General features: G+C 38.5%; 1 protein-coding gene across 1 annotated transcript in view; it reads right to left on the reverse strand.

Moving 5' to 3' along the window:
* Window positions 1–20,893, reverse strand: part of LOC117288099 (autophagy-related protein 2 homolog A-like) — an 84,310-nt gene extending 63,417 nt beyond the window's left edge. Inside the window, exons 1-3 of the mRNA XM_033768802.1 lie at window positions 20,637–20,893; window positions 12,023–12,200; window positions 3,018–3,191 (exon numbers count right to left, since the gene is read on the reverse strand). Of these exons, the coding sequence (XP_033624693.1) occupies window positions 3,018–3,191; window positions 12,023–12,200; window positions 20,637–20,804 (520 nt within the window). The 5' untranslated portion in view covers window positions 20,805–20,893. The remainder of the gene's footprint in view (window positions 1–3,017; window positions 3,192–12,022; window positions 12,201–20,636) is intronic.
* Window positions 20,894–20,965: the final 72 nt, after the last annotated feature.

Raw genomic sequence — 20,965 nt, forward strand, 5'->3', positions numbered from 1 at the left:
AAGTAAAACTATACATATACATTTTGAAGAATGAAGGCTTGCATCGGCAAGATATCCTTGTGAAGATGGTCTCTGCACACATAAATCTTTAAGTTTAAATGTCGCCCTCTTGGTCTGTGCCAATAGGTATGATGATATGTATTTAATTTATACATACTGTAAACCTACAAAGCCCCCCCCCTCCCCCAATATACCCCAAAATAATCACAAGGGTATACCACAACTATACCTACATTTGCACCATGCCTGTCCCTGACCTTAGTTTCAAATTTTTGCTTAATTCTCATCGTTTCAAAGAAACAATTTGCTTGGGCAATCACATTGTCAAAGAATGCGTTGGGCACACCATGGTCCATCAGACCCAAGTCAGTTTACCACAAGGTAAAGGTCATAACAGGTGTACTTTTTCTTTGTTCAGTTGACTGTCGAATTAAAACAATTTTGTCAAGGCTGTAGGTCATTTAAAAAGATAAAAACTATTTATCACCAAAGCCATGAAGTTCATGATCAATAACTTTGGATTGTCCTCCATTCAAAATGTTCAATACCATAGCTTTTAATTTTCAATTAAAATTTTAAGTATATATTAACAATAAGAACGCACCATAAATTTCTTATACTTTCCTTTTCTATGCAGACAAGGACTGTGTCAAGGTTACATGCAGTGTTATCAAAAGCATTAACTTGCTTTGAAACATGGCAAACAGGGACTCACACTGATCCCACACAGACTACACAATAACTGCATTGTGGAATATAAGATGAGGCATCAGGAGTTAGATTTGAATAATGTTTGGTACAATAACTCGCTTAGTTACGATGCACCACTTTCATTAGAATTGCTCAGACTATAGAAACAGTTGCTACTCAAACACCATACACAATTCATTGGCACAATGTTACCAGGGTTTGCTCATCCTGGAGGTTGCGTTACAAAAGCTTGCCCTAATCACGTTGCGTACCAACTGTTGATAGTCTAATGAATTCAAATGTAAAGGGTGCATTGTAACTAAGTAACTAACTAATTAAAAACACCTGGAAGTGGTATTTTGTCAAAATAAAGCTTTTGTCAGTAAAATGTGTGTTTTGGTGAGTGGAATAGGAATAAACAATTAACTAAGGTTTTAAAAAGAAAGTTTTCATGTTATTTACAGATTTAAAAATAAGCCTGACCCAAGAGGGCGCTGTTCGTGACGTCAATCGAGGTGCGATATTTGAAGAGAAAATGTGTAGTCTGGACCCGTACACTACGTCTGGATACCTGATCGGTACGATGCTTACGTACAAAACTACGGTCATGGAGCAGACTACACGCTCTGTACGGCTGCTGTGCGGAAGGTCCACTCAGATTACCCAGCACGGTGAATCGCATACAGTGCCAATACAAGATAGTAACGCTTGGCGCAAGCTAAAAACATGCCCTCAAAGTTGAAACAATACCTGATCTTTTTCACGTTAGGCAAATGCTCCTTTAGGTTCGTTACGTCTTTCAGGTACCTTCTTCGACTTCCCCACTAGCTGGGAAAAATTGTTGGGATGGGGTCATGTTTTAGAAAAGAACTTTTCTCTTCATGTCAAAATGTTTAGTGTATTACGGATTCTCGAAGCACGACGGCTCGAAGTGTTTGCTGCACAGCGCTGGAAAAGACGTCAGACCGGACCACTTTGCAAACTGAACCCAGCTTTAGTTGTTTTGCTGCATCCATCAGCAATACACCTTATCGACATTGCAGGAAAAAAGCAAGAAAAAAACCTTTTCCGATACATACAAACTCACGACTAGGACTTGAATTATTTGCACGTACGTGTGTTCGATGTTCGATCGAGGCAAAGTCTACCTCGATTGACATCACAAAAAGGGTAGGCAGAGTCACCCCCACACAACTTTATTTATTTGTTTAAACATATAATTTATCTTTAAAAACAATTACTCCAAAAATTATTTTATTGTTCAGAAACATATACTCTAATGTTCAAAGAAAAAAAATTCTATTTCCAGGTGACTTTAAACTCACAAATGGCTTTTTCCAAAGAATGAGAAGTCATGTTCAGTCAAAGCATTGCAGTTTATCATCACACATGTAATGCTGCATGTGCAAGAAACAACTGCAGATGAAATTGAGACTTGAGACGAAGCAAGGATGGTATTTTGTTGTGAAGAGGTTATATATACTATGATTGAATGGGGTTATACAGAGTACCCAAAAGCCCCAAGACTGAGGGTATAAGTTAGTTGTAAGTAGATGGAGTAGCGACAGATTCATCCAGTTCAAATCAATAGTATGTCATCAAAAGACAAAAGCCAAACCACTTTTTTTTACATCCAAGAAATACACTCAGAAAAGAAACGACTGGTTACTTGCCTTGTCCTGATTATGTCAATATCATTGTTCATTTACACACACAAAATTCACTTCAACTTCAAGATTTAACCAGAAGACACGGTGAAGTTAGGGTTGTATCTGTGCACCAGTAATTTCATTTTAAAAACCTTTTGATAATGTATCAAGTGTAAGAATCTGTTGTGTAGTTCAGGAGATGTGTTTTATTTGATGTAATTCAATGCCCGATGACATCATCACAAAGTCTTTGTTTTAGTGTCATAGATGCATTTAGGTCCAGGTGTGCCAAGTTTGAAGTCCAGGACACATATTACAAATTGAAAAGATTGTGTCTTTTTCTTCATGAATATTGCCTGGAATTGGTTGCTTGCAAATTGCCATGTGTGGTTTGTGATGTGTAACATGGTCTTTCAGGTTTGTCTCCAACTATCTCAGACAAAATCAAAAGAAAGATTGCGAGGATTTGCATATAAAAGAAATATTCCAAGTGCACATACGTCATCTTGTAGGTCAGATATTTGAACAGTGATGTCATATTCAATACCGTCTATAGCTACCTCATGAAGGATTTACGTAAATCAGAATACTCCATTATGCTAATTGCTATACCGCAATCAATCATGGAGGATTTACATACATGTATATACAAATATTCCTTTATTCTACTTGCTATACCTGATTCAATCATCTGAGCAAGTAGCTCAGGTCCCTCAAATGGTTGAGAGGCTGCGGTAGGATCCACATCAGGTTCACAGGTGTCCCTCTTGAGGCATTCTTGAGCTAGTTGCATGGAGCTTGTCATACTCATAGTACTCCACATTGAGTCTGCCATACTACTGCTGGTGCTTCCTTTTAAGATACAAAGCCAACATCAAATATCCATTACTCATCAACACTTGCTTATAATAATATAAAGACAGCTATGAGGTGACAATTTATATTATTTGCAATATATATTGGTTGCAGCATCTATTGCTTATGAAAGGACTGAAACAGAGTAAAGTTTATGGCTCTGCTTATCAAAATGAAAAAGTTTATAAAAATATGTGAATTATGTAAGAGTATTTCACAGTTTTACAAGGAATTTTTGCTCATTCATATGGTGATCCATCCACTAAAACTTTTTAATCAACTACAATCATGAAAATGGCGTACATGTATCTAAGGATTATTTGTTTGTAATTTTTTTTCATTATTGGTGCTTGAATTAGACCGTTTGTGTATCAGTGTTGTCCAGATAGGTGATATTGTCCATTACTCTGTCCTTTGCTGTCAGCTACTTTTTTTCTCCCCAGTGTTTTTTGCCTCCTCCAATTTTCCCCGAACTAAATGATGTAGTTGTATTTGTTGAGGTCAATTATATAATAGTAATAATAATAATAATAATAATAATAATAATAATAATAATAATAATAATAATCCAATCAGAACAATTTTCATGTGCCCAACAAACCTTCCCAATAATTGGATCAAATCAAAATCTATGGCAGGTTCAGGAGTCCATGAAACAAAAACATGTGTATTCAATGGATTAAGCCAAAAAAAATGCTCAGATCTAAAACAAAGCATCTCACGCTGTAAGGGAATCGCTCAGTCCTTTGACAACACCGGCTACTTATATTTTTTTCATCTACTACTTCAAAAGCTGTGGACAACCCTGTTTGTAAGCTAACAATTAGTATCATGTCTGTATGCATTTTCTTCACAACAATATTTGTCAGCAAGACTGGTACATGGACAAACACTATAAGGTACCAAAGCTAAGATATTAACCATGGCAATCTCTTGTCTTGGCACAAGAAAAACAGATACCTACATAAACCTTAGTAGCAAACACACTTTTACCTAATTATCACACCAAATTATCGAGGGAAACTAATAATGGCAGAAAGTCATGACATTTTGTTGTCACTTCAACACCACAGGGGAAGGGTCAAAATGAGGTCAAATGGTAAAACTTGCTGTCACGTTCTCTAACAGCACTCACTGTGGGGTCAGTGAAACAAAATATGAATTTACCAAAAAGTGCATAATGCGTGCAAACAATTGCAACTGGCCTGTGATGACCAGAAGTGTAGGAGAATTGGAAATTATCAAAGCAATGTGGAGAACTAACACAGGATAACTGAAATTTGTCAACAAAAGTAAAGTTCAATTTCCAAACTTTACAAGAACAAATTTCATCTAAACATATTTCATTAGAAAAAAAGCAATTGCAAAGCCTCTTCTTGCCAAGTGCTTATTTTGATAATTATTACTGTATATCAACTTGTGCAAGACATAGACAAAACACTTAATTGTCTACACTAAAACGTGACCAAATTTGCACAAGTTGTGCTAGTTTATTAGCAATTGTAATAGCTGTTGGACTTTGCTGGGTCTTCAATGCTACTGTCCTCGACTTTGACAATTTTTCAGCCAAAAACATTTTCCAGGAGAATTAGCTTAGTAAAAACTTCACATTCTGGGAGTTTTCACATTGAAATAAATCAATATTTTTGTCTAATTACTAATCAGTACTTTGTCTTTACTCCAGATAGGTTTATATAGAGCAAGCCTGAGCTCTTAATAAAAACTAGCGGGATGCCGCACTTCGCGCGGCACCCCGCTAGATGATGAAAATCCTTTTCACAAATATTTTGAAATGTAATGTGGGTGAGGGTGTTATACGCCTCTCTTAATATTTATGCATGACGTCATAATTCTAACCCCAAATGAGGCTATGGCGCACATCCGCCACTACTTGCAGTGGCTGCGCCCACAGCCTCGTTTTGGGTTAGATTGACGACGTACCTTAGCACACATATTAAGAGAGACGTATTCGGAGGGACAGAGGTTATAATAACTTTGTATAATTGGATTGGGAATTGTATTTAAAATGATTGAGGATGTTAACCTTTAAAGATTCATATAACATTCATAAGATTTCTATACTTTTATTATTTGGGTTGTTTTCTTTGATTCTTTTTTTTTTTTCCTTTTCTTGGTGTATAGTTTTGGTAATTCCCAATAAGGGACCGACTTATTGATATAATGAATGTTTCTTGAAATCGATGTTAAAGGTTAGTTGAGGATGTAATGTTGTAGGCCCATATTATTATTATTATTATTATTTTTTTTTTTTTTTTGGGGGGGGGTGTTTGTCTCTTCATTTCGTTCTTTTAGATTTGTAAATTGTTGATAAGTGTAACAAAAATGGTAGTGTTACAGGGGTGTGGGTGTCACAAGATAGTTGTTTAACTGTGTGTTCCCTTGTTGGTCTAATTATTATGCTAAAGATTGAAATAAGATTGAAGATTGAAATATGAAGTACATTATAATAAAGGATATTATGAGGTTATGTCAATTATCTATCTTGGATGAAGACAAAGTAAACGCATTTTCCGCATAAATGGAGGATTTTGTCCCGACTTTTGAGCATAGTTTTCATTCAATGGGCTATGTCAGTGTATTAACTTTATTATCTCAACTGCACTGAGTATTTCCCCGCTAAGCCAAATAATAAGGGTAATTACCTAGTGGACTAAAAATATAACACACTGTTATAATTACACAGTATTTTCTTGTACAGAGCGCATTGGGTATAATTCACGTGCAAGCAAGTGTCTTCACGTTGGCGACCAATCAGGAGGTCTTTGTGGAAGAGCCAATCAGACCATAGAGCAACTATGATCAGACCAAAACATTTTTCTAACCTGATGAATTTGGCATCAGTGGTATTTTGGTTCCCTTCTCAACAAATCATAGGTACCTCCATGAACAAATCCATAGTCACCGTCAATAAACGCGCCGAGTTACTCGACCAAAGGCTCGTAAGACACTGGTATAATATCCTCCTCAACAATAATCATTGGTACTAAATAGCAGAGGAGAAATCCGACTAAAAAGGCTTGAATAGTCACAGCCAATATCCGCAGAGTTTATCCGACTGAAAGGGAAGAAAGTAAACACCTTATAAAAAACGCACTAGTTGGCGGTCCGCAGGTTCAATCGTGTTGAACAGATGGTAGCGAAAAAGGTCAACGTTGTATCTGCAAAATTGTATTGAAAATAAAAACATTGAATAATTGTATGCTTTCGTTGAATTATGGTTTGCTTTATTTCAAATAACGCTATGATTTTAGAATCTTGGGCCCTTTACTTGTGCATCGCAATTTATGGAGCGCCACGTCCCACGATACATATCGTTAAGTTGTTACAGCACTAAATAAAGCGAGTTTTCGGAACATGCTGGGTGTGCCACAAATCTATCTACTGTTTGTTTACCACCGCTTTTTGGTGGTGGGGGGGGGGGGGGTAAGAGCGTCGGAGATAATTGGAAGTCCGAGGTTGCGCCACCCCTAAAGTGATCCCACGGTGACCTCCTTCACCAAGCAACAGGTGGCCTGTCTCAAAACCAGACAACACACCACTCACAATACACTGACCAGAATGTAAGGTGAGGTTGGGCTCGATTTCAATTTGTGTAAGCCCCCCAACCCCAAAATGTTATTAATTCCTACAGGCTCCTTCCAGCCTATAGCCCTATAGTTACCCAATGTTTCCGTTTGATCCCATCCTTGTCCATTTCTCATGCCGTTTGGAAGTCAATGCTTTTTTATAAATTATTCTCCATTTATAATCTTTTCATGAAATGAGTCACCTGTCAGAAAGATTTCTAGCGAAAGTAACCCGACCAAAAAGGGCAGATCGAATGCCGGGTGAGCGGGCAAGGGGCAATGGGTGAACCAATCCGGAGAACCATCTGCGAAACACTGTCCAATGAGTCGCCTGTCAGAAAGATTTCTAGGAAGTCTGGTAACAACATCGACCAGTGGTTGACACACGGTCGCCGCCCAAACTTCCTCCAATCAGACGACTCGTAAGTGGGAGATCGGGTCAGGGTTTTGTAGACTTGCAACCCGACGTCTGAAATGACACAATCGTGTTGAATTCCACAACGATGTTGTTGAATTCGGCAAGGATGCCATGCCACTGGACCTTCTAATTTCAATCCAAGATGGCGTGGGTTACGCTTTTAATAGTATAGATACTGAGAAAGATACATATCTCTTTTTAGTTATGATTTCCATTCATAAACTTAACAGAGATATTTTATGTTTCTCAGTATTAATTCTATGAATGTATACATACACTCCCTGATTACAGCATACTGAGGACCGAATGAGCATTTGAGTACAAATTGGTTTTAAAAGTTTACCGTAATTAGAATGCACACCATGGATGTTGCACATTATGTTTTTATTCTTGATAAAATAAAGATGAAGAATGTTCAAAGTATTGATGTAAACGTCACAATGCAGGTAAATGTATTTTGTGTAGGCACAGCTAATAGAGCCGTGCGATTTCCAGTCATTTTCTTTCAGGTGAGGTACCTTTTGATTCTGGTTTTAGGTACCAGTTAAAAAATATAACATCCAGGCCTTTCAATTCTTGGAAGCAATTCTTGGAAGCAATGCTTGGCAACCACTGCCGTCGATGCCCCTCTTATACTCACACCCGCTCCCATCTTTTTCTTCCATTGGTGGCCGAGCCCTTTCTTAACTGTGTATGCTTTTTACTAGGTACAAAATTTTCTTAAATCCAAAGCGTTTGATGTACCAACCACTGACCCATTCTTACACAGTTGTCTGATGCCATAAGTATACGCGTACATTTGTGTGTAACAAGACAAACAAACTTACGTAATTCTTGGCCATTCTTGGTAATTCTTGACTACTCAGCGTTAACACGCAAAGGCAGCACAAGATATGCGCATCTTGTGTACGCACGGAAGACCGTGAAAATCAGATCAAAGCGGGAATTTTTTAACTATGGAAGCTGCATTGTTTCACAAAAATGACGGATTTGTGAGGAATACATGTATATGCTGACCAAAACCCAATGCAGAAAAATGTATGCTGCCATTGAATGTGAATATGTTGAAATACGTGACTTCTTGCAGGTAAGATTTGAGTTATGAAGCACCAAAAAATTTCCAAAATTGGACCCTGATATCACGGAAGTCATTGTGGCATAACACAAAAGTGTAAGCGCCAGGGCTTAGATGTACACAATACATCATGTCGTAATATTCACTGAAGCTATAATTCACCAAACTGAGTCACCAGTATAATACGATTTGTATGGGCAGAGTATTATTGTCAACTCTTTCTTGTATTGTTATGGGCATTGTTAATTTACTTTCGGTGACAACAAACTAAAATAAAAATAGCTTCAAGAAATCTGTTCAAAGTTCAACAAATGAAAAGGGGTAAGTATTAGGGGAAAAACCCCAGATGGTGCAATCTGAGCTGTTGCGTTAGTGTGCATTTATAAACTGGTCTTTGTCTCTCGACCAAGACTTCTTTATCTATACTAGTCTCGATTTTGATCATGTTACTAGGTTTTTTTTGCCTAAATATTGCCTTTATCAACAAATCTAGCAATGGGAAATTTTGGTAAGCTTAAAGCCATTAAACACCTTCGGTAAACAGTATTGTCCAAGTCCCACACTTATCACAGCTTATATCACATATCACGTATCACAACTTATATATATAACATAACAAACCTGTGAAAATTTAGGCTCAATTGGTCATCGGAGTCGGGAGAAAATAACGGGAAAACCCACCCTTGGTTCCGCGCGTTTCGCCGTGTCATGACATGTGTTTACTATAAATCCGTAATTCTCGCTATCGAGAATTGATATTGTTTTAATGTTTTCTCAAAATGTAAAGCATTTCATGGAACAATATTTCAAGAGAAGTCTTTCACCATTACCTTCTGTAAACCCTGTAAATTATTTGTACATCTGTGAACTTTTTTTTTTTTTTTCTGTACCGAAAGTGTATAATGGCTTTAATGTAGGTCGCAGAAAAAATACCATTGCCCACACAAAAGACTGTGGAGTCTTGCGCCAATTGGAACGAGTAAGCACGTCACACAAAGACCTTAATTTTTTGATTGAAATCACATCTTTGCTTTGAATTTTTTTCAATAACAAATCTGACCAATAAAAATACTTATTATAACTTGTATAAGGTGCCTTGTCAAAACCTCCCGGGCATTCCTCCGCGGAGAGTCCGCGGACTGGACAGCAAATACCACCGTTGCTAAGGACCTCGGACAGTCCGGGGAAGAACGGTCATGTGCGTTGAAGCGCGGTGAAGTTAATGAGCTATCCATGCCGGGCGCTATTGTTGGTATAACAATAAGTCTCATGAATAAACAATTTGTATTTTCAGGTCATGAATATCAGCGGCTTGGACGCGGGCCGGCCATGCTCTCCCAGACTAATACATTTTCTACTCACGAATACCATCGTCCTAGACAATTACACCATGCATTGGGTGTGCCAGCCGACCCTCCAGCGCATGCGATAGTCGCGCCCTTCATAAATCAGGAAACAATTTCGCATGTATCACATCGCAATTTTTAACTTGAAACCATTCACATTTTAATAAATTTTCCCCCAAGAAAAACGATGCTAAATTAATAAGAAATCACCGCCGCCGACTACTAACGTTTTCTTCCGTGATGTTGAATACAATAATTACATGCTGCTCTGGCAGTAGGGCAAAATCAACCAATGCAAACATTCGTTACGCGCTATATGGAAATTCAACAGCCAATAGAAACACGTGTTTCTGAGACTCCCCCTTAGCATTAGACGAACCGGACTATCGGGTTGTTTTGACATGGACACAGTCGCACAGGTGTGTAGATTTGTTTATTGGTGACGGTGACTCGGGATTTTATAAATAAGAGACTAATGTTTCTGCTTCGAAAGTAAGAACGAACAGTTAAAATTGTCCCCTGGATACTCTGAGTTTGCACGTAGCCTGGAACTTTTGTCAGTCGAAGCCGGGAAAAAAAGAAAACCATTTTTGAAATTCATGTTTTGGTTATGTAGGCCCAACCAAGTCTTAAAATCACACGTTGGAGGAAATGGCTTTTTACACCCTCACTTTGCTTTTTAATCTGCAAAGGTAAAACCATTGTTAACCACCTACGTTCCTGCGCGGTTCCGCCGGTCAGCTCATAAGCTGGACCTTACAATGGCCGACCGGTCGCTCCGCGGAGCCGGCGGAATATTCATGTTTATTGACATGTAAATGAGCCGTTGTGGTTGTGGACCTGCCCGGTTGCTACGGGTTCTTTTGTTACAAATATCCGCGGACTCCCGCAAAATGCACGCGGAATGGAACGGCTTGGAGGTTTTGACAAGGCGCCTAACTTGGCTTTTAGATTTTCAAAACAAATACACATATATTATTTAGGCCTAATATTTAAACCAAAGTAAACCTCTGGGACAAGGATGTTTATTTGATCTTAAATTCTTTGAAATCCCTTTTGTAAATCTACGCCCGAATGTGAAACTACTAAAAGTTTGTTTATAAGCAGACATGGGATGGTTGCCAGAAATAAATGCGTGATGCAGTTTAAAGAGGAAGCTTACTCCTCAACAACCAATGAAAATGCTTTTCACCCCAAACAAAACAAGCGTTTGCATTAGTTTTATGATTAGAGGTGGGCACAAATTCTTTATATTTTGCAAGTAACCGGAAGCTGAGGTCAAGTTTAGTTATTTTTTCTTTGTTATTAATGTGCATTTCCGTAAGGATTTCGAGTTTAAGGTGTGGCGGCAACAATGCCGCCATTGTCATTATTTTGGCGGGAACGCAATTGTTCAAGCCGACATTCAAAAGTGCATTCTTGTAGTTCTTTTATTGTACAGTCAACTATTCATTTTCATTGTAAGATTTCCTTTAATAATTAATGTCAGAATTGTATGTTTTATATTAATTAATTACGAGTCAGAGAATGTATAGATTGAGACTCTCACTTTCAAAATATGTTCACGAGAGACGACACCTTTCTAACAGACTCTCTCCTCTCCGATTTTCAGTATTACAGAATAAATTATTGTGAACGAAAGCCGCTATTCTCCTCAGTATCCCTTCTTTCGACTTTTATAACATCCTGGTCACATTTTGTTGAATTGATTTTACATTCATATGTGTTGTTAATCAGTATTACATTTCCAGCAACATAAGTTATTTTCGTGGTCATATACTACCTCATGACTTCAAACTAAAATAATAATTGACGGAACAAAATCTCCCCGACGTAAAACTCCATAAGGTTGGGACCAAGATGGTCCCGGAAGTTTGAATTACACGCGAGACTTCCACAGTCTCTAGACTACTTAAAGGCAGTGCACACAATTGGTAATTACTCAAAATAATTATTAGCATGAAACCTTACTTGGTAACGAGTAATGGGGAGAGGTTGATAGTATAAAACAGAGTGAACAACCATCCTGTGTATGCACACACCATGGAGTTTTCTTTATAGATCTCTAAGTTGAGAAAGGTCAACTGTTTATTCCAGGTATCCATCAAAATGGTGTTGGCGGCACAAATTGAATATTAGTTAAATTGGTTCCTCAAAGTTTCATGCTATAAGCAAGAAGCTTCCGATCAAAAAGCTTCTGTTGGTTTTCGGTTCTCGTGTAAGAAGGGCTTTAGTGTGGTTTTTGCTATTATGCGCATCTATTTAATGAAACCATTGGGTTTAGAAGACCAGTACCTGGATTTTTCCGCACAAATAGAAACAGGAGACAAGTCTGCACCTGCCTGCAAATACATGTATGACATTAAGCAATTAATAAATAGTACCAAACACAGCTAAATTACCATTGGTGTCCGAGTTGAGCCTGTACTTGGGTTGGAATGTGAGCTTTAGACCCTTGATCTCCACTTTACTGTTTGCTGTAAGAAGAGCTGACCAGGGGATCTCCACAGAGATGCTTCCCACAATACCATCACGTATCTCAATAGGAGCTGACACACTCTCTAGAAGCTCATTCAGGGCCTACACATTCAAAGGATGAGAACAAAACACAGAGTTTTTGCTGACACTTGGATCTTAATTTTGTTCATTGAAATTATGGCATTCCAACCTTACAAACTTTTAGTAACTTTAATTCTAAGCTTGGATCATACTTCATGTGAATTGTGAAAGTGCACCGAATGTTCTTGTGTCACAACCGATAAACAGCAATAAAAGGGTATTTAAATGTTTGTGTCACCAACATCTGATTCACATTCACTTTTCTGTGTGAAGTATGAACCCAGCTTGTACCCTGGAAGTCATCTAAAGACACTTCCTCTGACTGGGCCTTTGATGTCATCTAAGGAAATTCCCTCTAACTGGACCCCCGATGTCATCTAATGACATTCCCTCTAACTGGACCCCCGATGTCATCGAGGGACACTCCCTCTAACTGGATCCTAGATGTCATATAATGACATTCCCTCTAACTGGACCCTGGGTGTCAGCTAATGACACTGCCTCTAACTGGACCCTGGGTGTCATCTGGGGAAACTGCCTCTAACTGGACCCTAGATGTCATATAATGACATTCCCTCTAACTGGACCCTGGGTGTCATCCAATGATACTGCCTCTAACTGGACCCTGGATGACATCTAATGACACTGCCTCTAACTGGACCCTGGATGACATCTAATGACATTTCCTCTAACTGGACCCTTGATGTCATATAATGACATTCCCTCTAACTGGACCCTGGATGACATCTAATGACATTCCCTCTAACTGGACCCTGGATGACATCTAATGACATTCCCTCTAACTGGACCCTGGATGACATCTAATGACACTGGCTCTAACTGGACCCTAGGTCTCATCTTATGACATTCCCTGTAACTGGACCCTGGATGTCATCCAATGACACTCCCTCTAACTGGACCCTTGATGTCATCTAATGACACTCCCTCTAACTGGACCCTGGATGTTATCTAATGACATTCCCTCTAACTGGACCCTGGATGACATCTAATGACACTGCATCTAACTGGACTCTAGGTCTCATCTAATGACATTCCCTCTCACTGGACCCTGGAGGTCATCTAATGACACTCTCTCTAACTGGACCCTGGATGTCATTAAATGACACTCCCTCTAACTGGACCCTGGGTGAGATCTAATGACACTCCCTCTAACTGGACCCTGGATGTCATCCAATGAAACTCCCTCTAACTGGACCCTGGGTGTCATCTAATGACACTCCCTCTAACTGGACCCTGGATGTCATCTAATGACACTCCCTCTAACTAAACCCTGGTTGTTATCTAATGACACTGCCTCTAACTTGACCTTGGATGTCATCTAATGACATTCCCTCTAACTGGACCCTGGGTGTCATCTAATGACACTCACTCTAACTGGACCCAGCTGGGTGTCATCCAATGACACTGCCTCTAACTGGACCCTGGGTGTCATCTTATGACATTCCCTCTAACTGGACCCTTGATGTCATCTAATGACACTCCCTCTAACTGGACCCTGGATGTCATCTAGGGATATTTCTTGTCAATAGACCCAATGTCATTTATTGAAATTTCCTCTACAGGATTACCTTTGTATGGACCCTGGAGGCATCTAACAATGTCTTAAGGACATTAGCTTTGACTACACATTGGATGTCTTTGCTTGACTTGACCCCATGATGTTATCTGAAGATACCCTAAGTGTCATTGAAGGACTTCTTCTGACCTAACCACCTTAACTGTTACCCAAGGTACATTCCCCTTTCCACAGAAATTAGGTTGATGGCTGTTGTAATTCCCTAATCAATCGTCTAATTCTCACTTCTTTGTTAAACCTACAGCCCTGGCCCATTTCAAAAGGAAATTGCTCTCTTCTTTGGGTCACAACACTCATCTTACACGCAAAGGTCAGTCAGTGACTGTAACATGGTCACCACAGTAATTTGAACAATAGATTCCAGGCCTGTCACTGCATAACAGAAACGAAAACTTTGTGAGAATTCATCAAATAAAAAAAAGCTAAAGAAGCAGATCAGGAGCTTTGTTAACCCACTGCTAACAAGGTTTTTCGATGCACTTTTTGCCTTTAAAATCAGAACTTGGTGATAAGCCAATGTAGTTTAGCATTTATATAGAAACTGGCATGCCAGTCACCTCTGTTCGTTTGTTCACTTTTTTGTTTTGAAGTTGCATAAGTTCTTGTAAACTCCTTGTAGTGATCAACGTTTGATGTAACCCCGTTCTACATATTCAATGCTGTTCAATGCATGTTTTTGTAAAAGAATATTTGGCCTATAATTTGATCAACAACAGGTTTTATTTACTGCTGTACGTGTTTTAGGCAAGGTCTTGGTATGTCAATGACAGCCATGTTATTCTTGTGTAGATCCAGGCACTGACTAAGCTTCCCAAGGTGATCAACTATCACTTCTCTGCACCTAGTGACTTGCTTTAACACAACTCAAAACTAAAACTCCAATATAATTGCATACATCATTGTCATCTTTCTCAGTTATTTACCAAACAAGAAAGTGGTACTACACAATGATAAATGTCTCCACACATTCAGATACAGTGTGAAGTCTACAATTATTGGTTGTTTTTAATCAAAATTTGGATTAAATGTGGAGAATGATCACATGGCAAGTGTGGTTAACATGAACAAGGATAACATATGTAAATGAGAATTATTGTCTTACATTTTCAGCCCCATCAGTATGAGACAAAACAAACTGGGGTGTGTGTCAGCAGCATAATGAGTTTTACAAGTTGGTAGCATCACTTTGCCCTACTACATGTATACAGATGAAAGCACCAACAAACAATATAAGATGACTGTGTTACCTGAAATAAGTTTATTTTAACATAATAAGTTGATGATAGCATGGAGGTGCAATGCCAACTACTAGTTTTACCAGGTACCCCTGAGCCCAGTAGAAAGTAGTTTTACAATAACTCCAACCATTTGTAGAATAATAGAAAAATCTAAGCTTAACAATAATGTTCTAGGCTGGAACTTCAATACCAATAAAGTAATAAAAATGCAATTTGTATATTCACAAGTGTGCTTTTTGTAAAATCAATTACTATTGACCATCAACAACCTTTACACAAAACGACCATTCGACTCCACCTCCAGTGAGGGTTATGCTTGATCAATTTTTCACAGGGACTAGTGGCCTCGATGCTGCTGGGACATTCTTGAATATTCATTGACTTCTTGGATTACGTCCAAGTTTACAGAAATGAAGTTTTGCTCTTCAAAATTCCTGCAAATCTTATGGTAAATTGAAAATGCTTTATTATTTTTATCTTGTATAAATTGCAGGTTTTTTAAATAATTGATCAATGCTGTCATTGTACATGTATACATGTTAATATAAGCCATCAGTAAGGCCTACCATCACAATTGAGGAAATCATAGCATTCCATTACAAAATCTGAATTGCATAATTATTTCTGAAAAGTTTTAATGATACATGTAGTGTGGTTGTGAAGGGTACGCATGGTCAATTTAGGAAAAGAACTTTTTGTAGTGGGGTTTGTCCAAACTGCACATTAACCAATTAAAAACAGAAACAGGAACTTAATAAACAGAACAATACAAACTGGGGTGTGTGTCAGCAGCATAATGAGTTTTACAAGTTGGTACCAGACTTTGCCCTACTATAGGGTAAGTGTTTTTAACCTACCAAGCTTTTTAAATAATGGCAGTTTGCCAAAATGGCATCACAATATTATTCCAAAATGCTTCGGGCTAATTTTTGTGTATTGTGCTATTATTTTTTTGGTGTGAAATTTTTTAACAAGTTCAAGATCATCGAGTTGTGGGAACCTGTTGACAGTATTGACAGCTGTCAACAACCAGCCCTGGCGTCCAGTCACGTTCGCTCTTCACTTTTTGTTTCCTTGTCATTTTCCCCCCACTTCTATCATGACTTGGGTTAGCGCCAAGCTACACTTTTGAGTTCACAGATTGTCTTACATTTTCAGTCCCATCAGTATGAGGCAATATTTACATGGATGATGTTCATTGTGTAACTAAAAGGTCTCATTCATTGGTTTGGATACATTTTCTTGGATCTTATATATCCGGAACTCATGAATCATTATACATTACATGTGTACATTACATGTGTGTACAACAACCATCAATACACTAGCTGAGTAGATGATTAATGCTAAGTAGTATTACACCTTCACATCTAAAAACCAAAGAATTATTAAAAATTTTATTTCTACCAATACCAAAGGATGCAAACAAATATTAGCCAGCTTGTTATCCCAGTGCTGCTTTCAGCCTATCCTATCTAACTATCTAAGACTATCTATCTATCTAAAAAATATAGTGCCATTGAAAGCAGGTACATTATAAGATCCAAATTTGCCATGAAATAGGCTGGGAGTTTACGTCTGTAGACGATGTGACCCATGTTTACATTCAAACCGTCCTGTTGACAAAACACTGTATACGTCATGTTTCGCGGGGCAAAAACACCGGTAGTAATGGTAAGATTGCGTACACTTTCTAGCTGGCAGCCAAAACACAAAGGTTTTGCCCGGCGGTATGTGCGGGAATCATGATGGTTTTCGAGTGACGTCAGAGGTCACAATGTCTAGGTTAAAGGGTAAAGTTGAAGTAGAGTTCAATGGATCTTAACTTCTGTTTAAAGTGATACTTTTGTTCAAAAACTTGGGAAGAATAATGAGAAACAGGTGTGCTCGTCACAAACATAAGTTCAGATTTTCTAGTGACAAAGCACAAGATTCCCGTGTGATAAATATAATGGGCTGCAACTTGTTGATCATGTTTCTGTTAAAATAAAAACAAATTCGTTTGAAGGACAAAACCATCATTGCATACCCTCTTTTTCTGATGATTACAACTAACCGCCATTGATTCCCAAAGAGAAGATTCAAATGCAAACGGTGTAGTTTGTATACAATTTTATTAGTGAGGGCAAACATTAGTTCCAAAATTGCACGAGCGTAAATTTCAAAATTGGCTAGCGCGAACTTAAAAAAAGGAGAACTTCAAAGATTGCACCCAATAGTTCAACTGAAACATATTATGTTGAGACCTAAATAAGCCAAGAACACACCACCCGTACTCAGCCTACAAGTTTATGTAACAGACCCCGATAAACCGTTCAACTGTTGTGAATGGTGGAATGGTGGATGCACAGAACATGTGAGCATGTCTAGCTGTTGAAACTATTAACTAAATGGATCCAGTATGTTTTGACCCATCCTTGCTTCACTTTCAGGTATCAATCCATGGGCAGAACATTTTCCTGAGTCAACAATTATGTATCGGCCAGGTAATTGACATATCTTTTTAAAACCACAAACTTGATGATGTTACTTTTGCGGTGTATGTGTGGTAAAGTCTTTGATGTTGGTTTTTTCAAAGAAACCTGGTCAGTTATGATCATTGGGGAATCTTGCGGAACGCCCGCGCATGGTGTCCCAGTGAAGCCATTAGTGGAAGAAACATCTGTTAGTGACTATGTCTTGTGAGACTTTGTGTATACTCTCACTTAGCAGTTCTCTTCAATTTATAACAGATAAAATAACAGGTTAACAAAAGAAAAGTTAAAACATTATTATACAGCTCTACAGTATTCTTAGAAGATTTACTTTCATTTGCTTTTACTTCATGCAACAACAATAACAACTTGATGTACCAAAATAATGAAAATGGTAAAGTTGTCTAATGGTTGAATAAATCATCCATCGAGTTGTCCGAACCATCATGTAAGCTTGGGCGATACCACGATATTATCGAATATCGCGATATTAATTTGGAAACGATTTCGATATCGGATCGATTTGGTTTTAATCAAAATATCAATATCGTGATTCACGATATCGATCTTAAGTATCGCACTATCGCGATGTATTTCCTAGCTGAGACATCTTGCACCCCATAGGTTTGGAGTAAAACCAGAAGAATAGGTCATTAGAACACATCTCTTATGCTATGACTGTCTCTTCTACAACTTTCACTTGGAGTTTGAAGACTGATGATGTCAAATTTAATAATAATAACAATAATACATTTTTATATAGCGCTTTTTCACGGGGTGTCTCAAAGCGCTTCCGACATTATTACCCCTGGTCACTGGGCCTTAAATCATTCCTTAAACCATCTCAGCTCCCTGGGGAGTATACAGCCTGTGCGACAATTATATGCGCTACATGGCTAAACCAATCACAAGAACCATCTCTGCTCTCACAGGTACCCTATTACCCCTGGGTGGAGAGAAGCAATTGTAGTTTAGTGTCTTGCTCAGGGACACAAGTATCACGACCTGGATTCGAACCCACACTCTGCTGAACAGAAGCATCAGAGCTTGAGTTCGGTGCTCTTATCCACTCGGCCACGACACCCCAATAAATTAATTAATCGCAATTATATCGAATATCGCGATATATTGTCGGCGATATATCGTGAATAAAATAAATCGATATCACCCAAGCTTACCATCATGTATGAATGGTTGAGTTGTTCGAAGGGACGAGTTGTCCCTGAGCAAGACATTTCACTATAATTGCTTCTCTCCACCCAGGGGTAAATTGGTACCTGTGAGGGCAGAGTTGGTTCTTGTGATTGATTAGCCTTGATTGCGCTACATATTGCGGCACAGGCTGTATACTCCACAGGGTACTCCACAGGGAGCTGAGATGGTTTAAGGAATGATTTAAGGCCCAGTGACCAGGGGTAATAATGTTGAAGCGCCATGAGCGTCACTGCGTGACGGACCTGAGCGCTATATAAGAAGCCACTATATTAGTATTATTATTATTGTCCGACAGACAAGTTGTCCGACAGACACGTTGTCTCATGTCTGGCATCCTTGGTCTCCTTTTATTTTTTAAAGCTACCAATCAAAATGCTATTAATTGCAGTATTGTACTATTGGTATTGCATTTGGGATAACTTTCCGTATGGCGCCACCACTTTTTCACTCATTTATTACAAAAAGGGATATCTCATTGAGGTAGCGTAGCGTCATATGTTATCAACCCTCATATGTTTTCAAACCCAAACTTTGATTCCCATTTACCGCGAGATTGTGCAAGCTCCACCGATGACAGAAGCTCTGCTGTTTACTCACGGTCTGTATTTTTGTCAGGCTTAATCATGCTGAGGAAAGTTTCCTGTCGTAGGTTATGCTCAAACATTTATAAAATGATAAATTTTAGTATAAATCACCAGTGCATTATTATGCCAACATTCAAATGAGTCAAAGAAACATCATCCAACCTCTAAATTTCAAAACAAAATTATCATCTGCTAGATTGAGTTTCATTCTCCTTTAGTCACTAGATAGATCACTTGGTGTGGTTGCTATTTGGGATTCTATGGTGTGCCAATATGGGGGGGGAAATTAAAACATTTTAAGTGAAAATGAAAAAATAAATCAATTTTCTACTCGGTACTCACTTTTTCCCCCCTGCCGCATCGCACGTCTTTTGACTTCTCATTATGCAGCCTACTAGTACATGTAGATCGACGAACTGCCGAGCCGCGGCCGAGTCGGACTAAACCATTCTGTGAGAGGGGTGTTACAAACCCGTGCGGCAGTGCGTGTGCGTTTTATGCGTGAAACGGCGGGTTTTATTGTAAACAAACAGCGCATGCACTGCCACACGGGTTTGTAACACCCCTTTCACAGAATGGTTAAGTCCAACTTGGTGGTGGCTTGGCAGTTCGGCAAGCAGGCTGGTGTACAGAGCTTGGTGGTCGAGTGACCAAAAGATAAAGCGTTGAGCATTATTGAGAAGTCAAAAGACGTGCAATGCGGCAGGAAAAAAAAGTGAGTACAAAGTAGAAAATTGCCTTTTTTGAAAAAATTATTGAACGTAAAAAAGCCCTAAATATGTGACCCCTATAAGGCTCACAGGGGAGCCTTATAGTTTCTAGAAGTATCCGGATTCTAACCAAGTAGCTATACTGTCTTGGGACAAAAATGTAACTAAATTTGTTTAATAGTAATTGAACGATCTTTTTTATTTATTTTGCATGCCATACTAGCTTCTGAATATTCAATAAAATACCAACCAATGAAAGGTTTGAAAACATATGACACCGCTCCAATGTCGTACATGCATTGGCACTGTAAATAGTGGATTATCTCTCGCAACAGAAAAACAAAACTTGTAAGATTTCAACACATGATGAAGTGTTAGTATCATTGTAAAAAAGTTGGACAGATGATTTAAAAAAAAAATCATTTAGTTTTTTATTGTGAACAATTTTCCTGATAATGTTAAATGGATAATATCCTACTGAAAACACATGACACCAGGATCAATTAGATACTATATTATTTCATATCCAATGAAAAAGTGGTGGTGCCATACGGAAAAACTTTTCCTCAACTTTGACTGGCCTAACGGAAGGAAGTATAAACAATAGATGGGGAAAACCAAATTTGTATAAAAGCCTACCCAAACATCGAGTTTGACATCTTTCACTGTTCCCGTCCCACTGTACAAATCAACACTCAGTTGGTCAAGTGTCAGTTTTTCTTCGAGAAAACTCCCGACGTAGTGCTGCAGTAGATACCTGCATGCTTTCTTCTTTATGTAATCTGGCCACGGGAAATACCAAGGCATCTTTTATAGTGTCAATAGATATAAAACGCCCTTACAAAGTGATAACTTTTCGATGGTTTTCACGCCTCGTACGGCTGTCGATTGAAACAACGTAGGCAGCCATGTTGTGATTGCAAGATCATAACACATGACGTCAGTTCTCCTCTTGTTTTCAAGAGGGG

The sequence above is a fragment of the Asterias rubens genome, chromosome 1, assembly GCF_902459465.1.
Source record: "Asterias rubens chromosome 1, eAstRub1.3, whole genome shotgun sequence".
NCBI classification, from domain to species: domain Eukaryota; kingdom Metazoa; phylum Echinodermata; class Asteroidea; order Forcipulatida; family Asteriidae; genus Asterias; species Asterias rubens.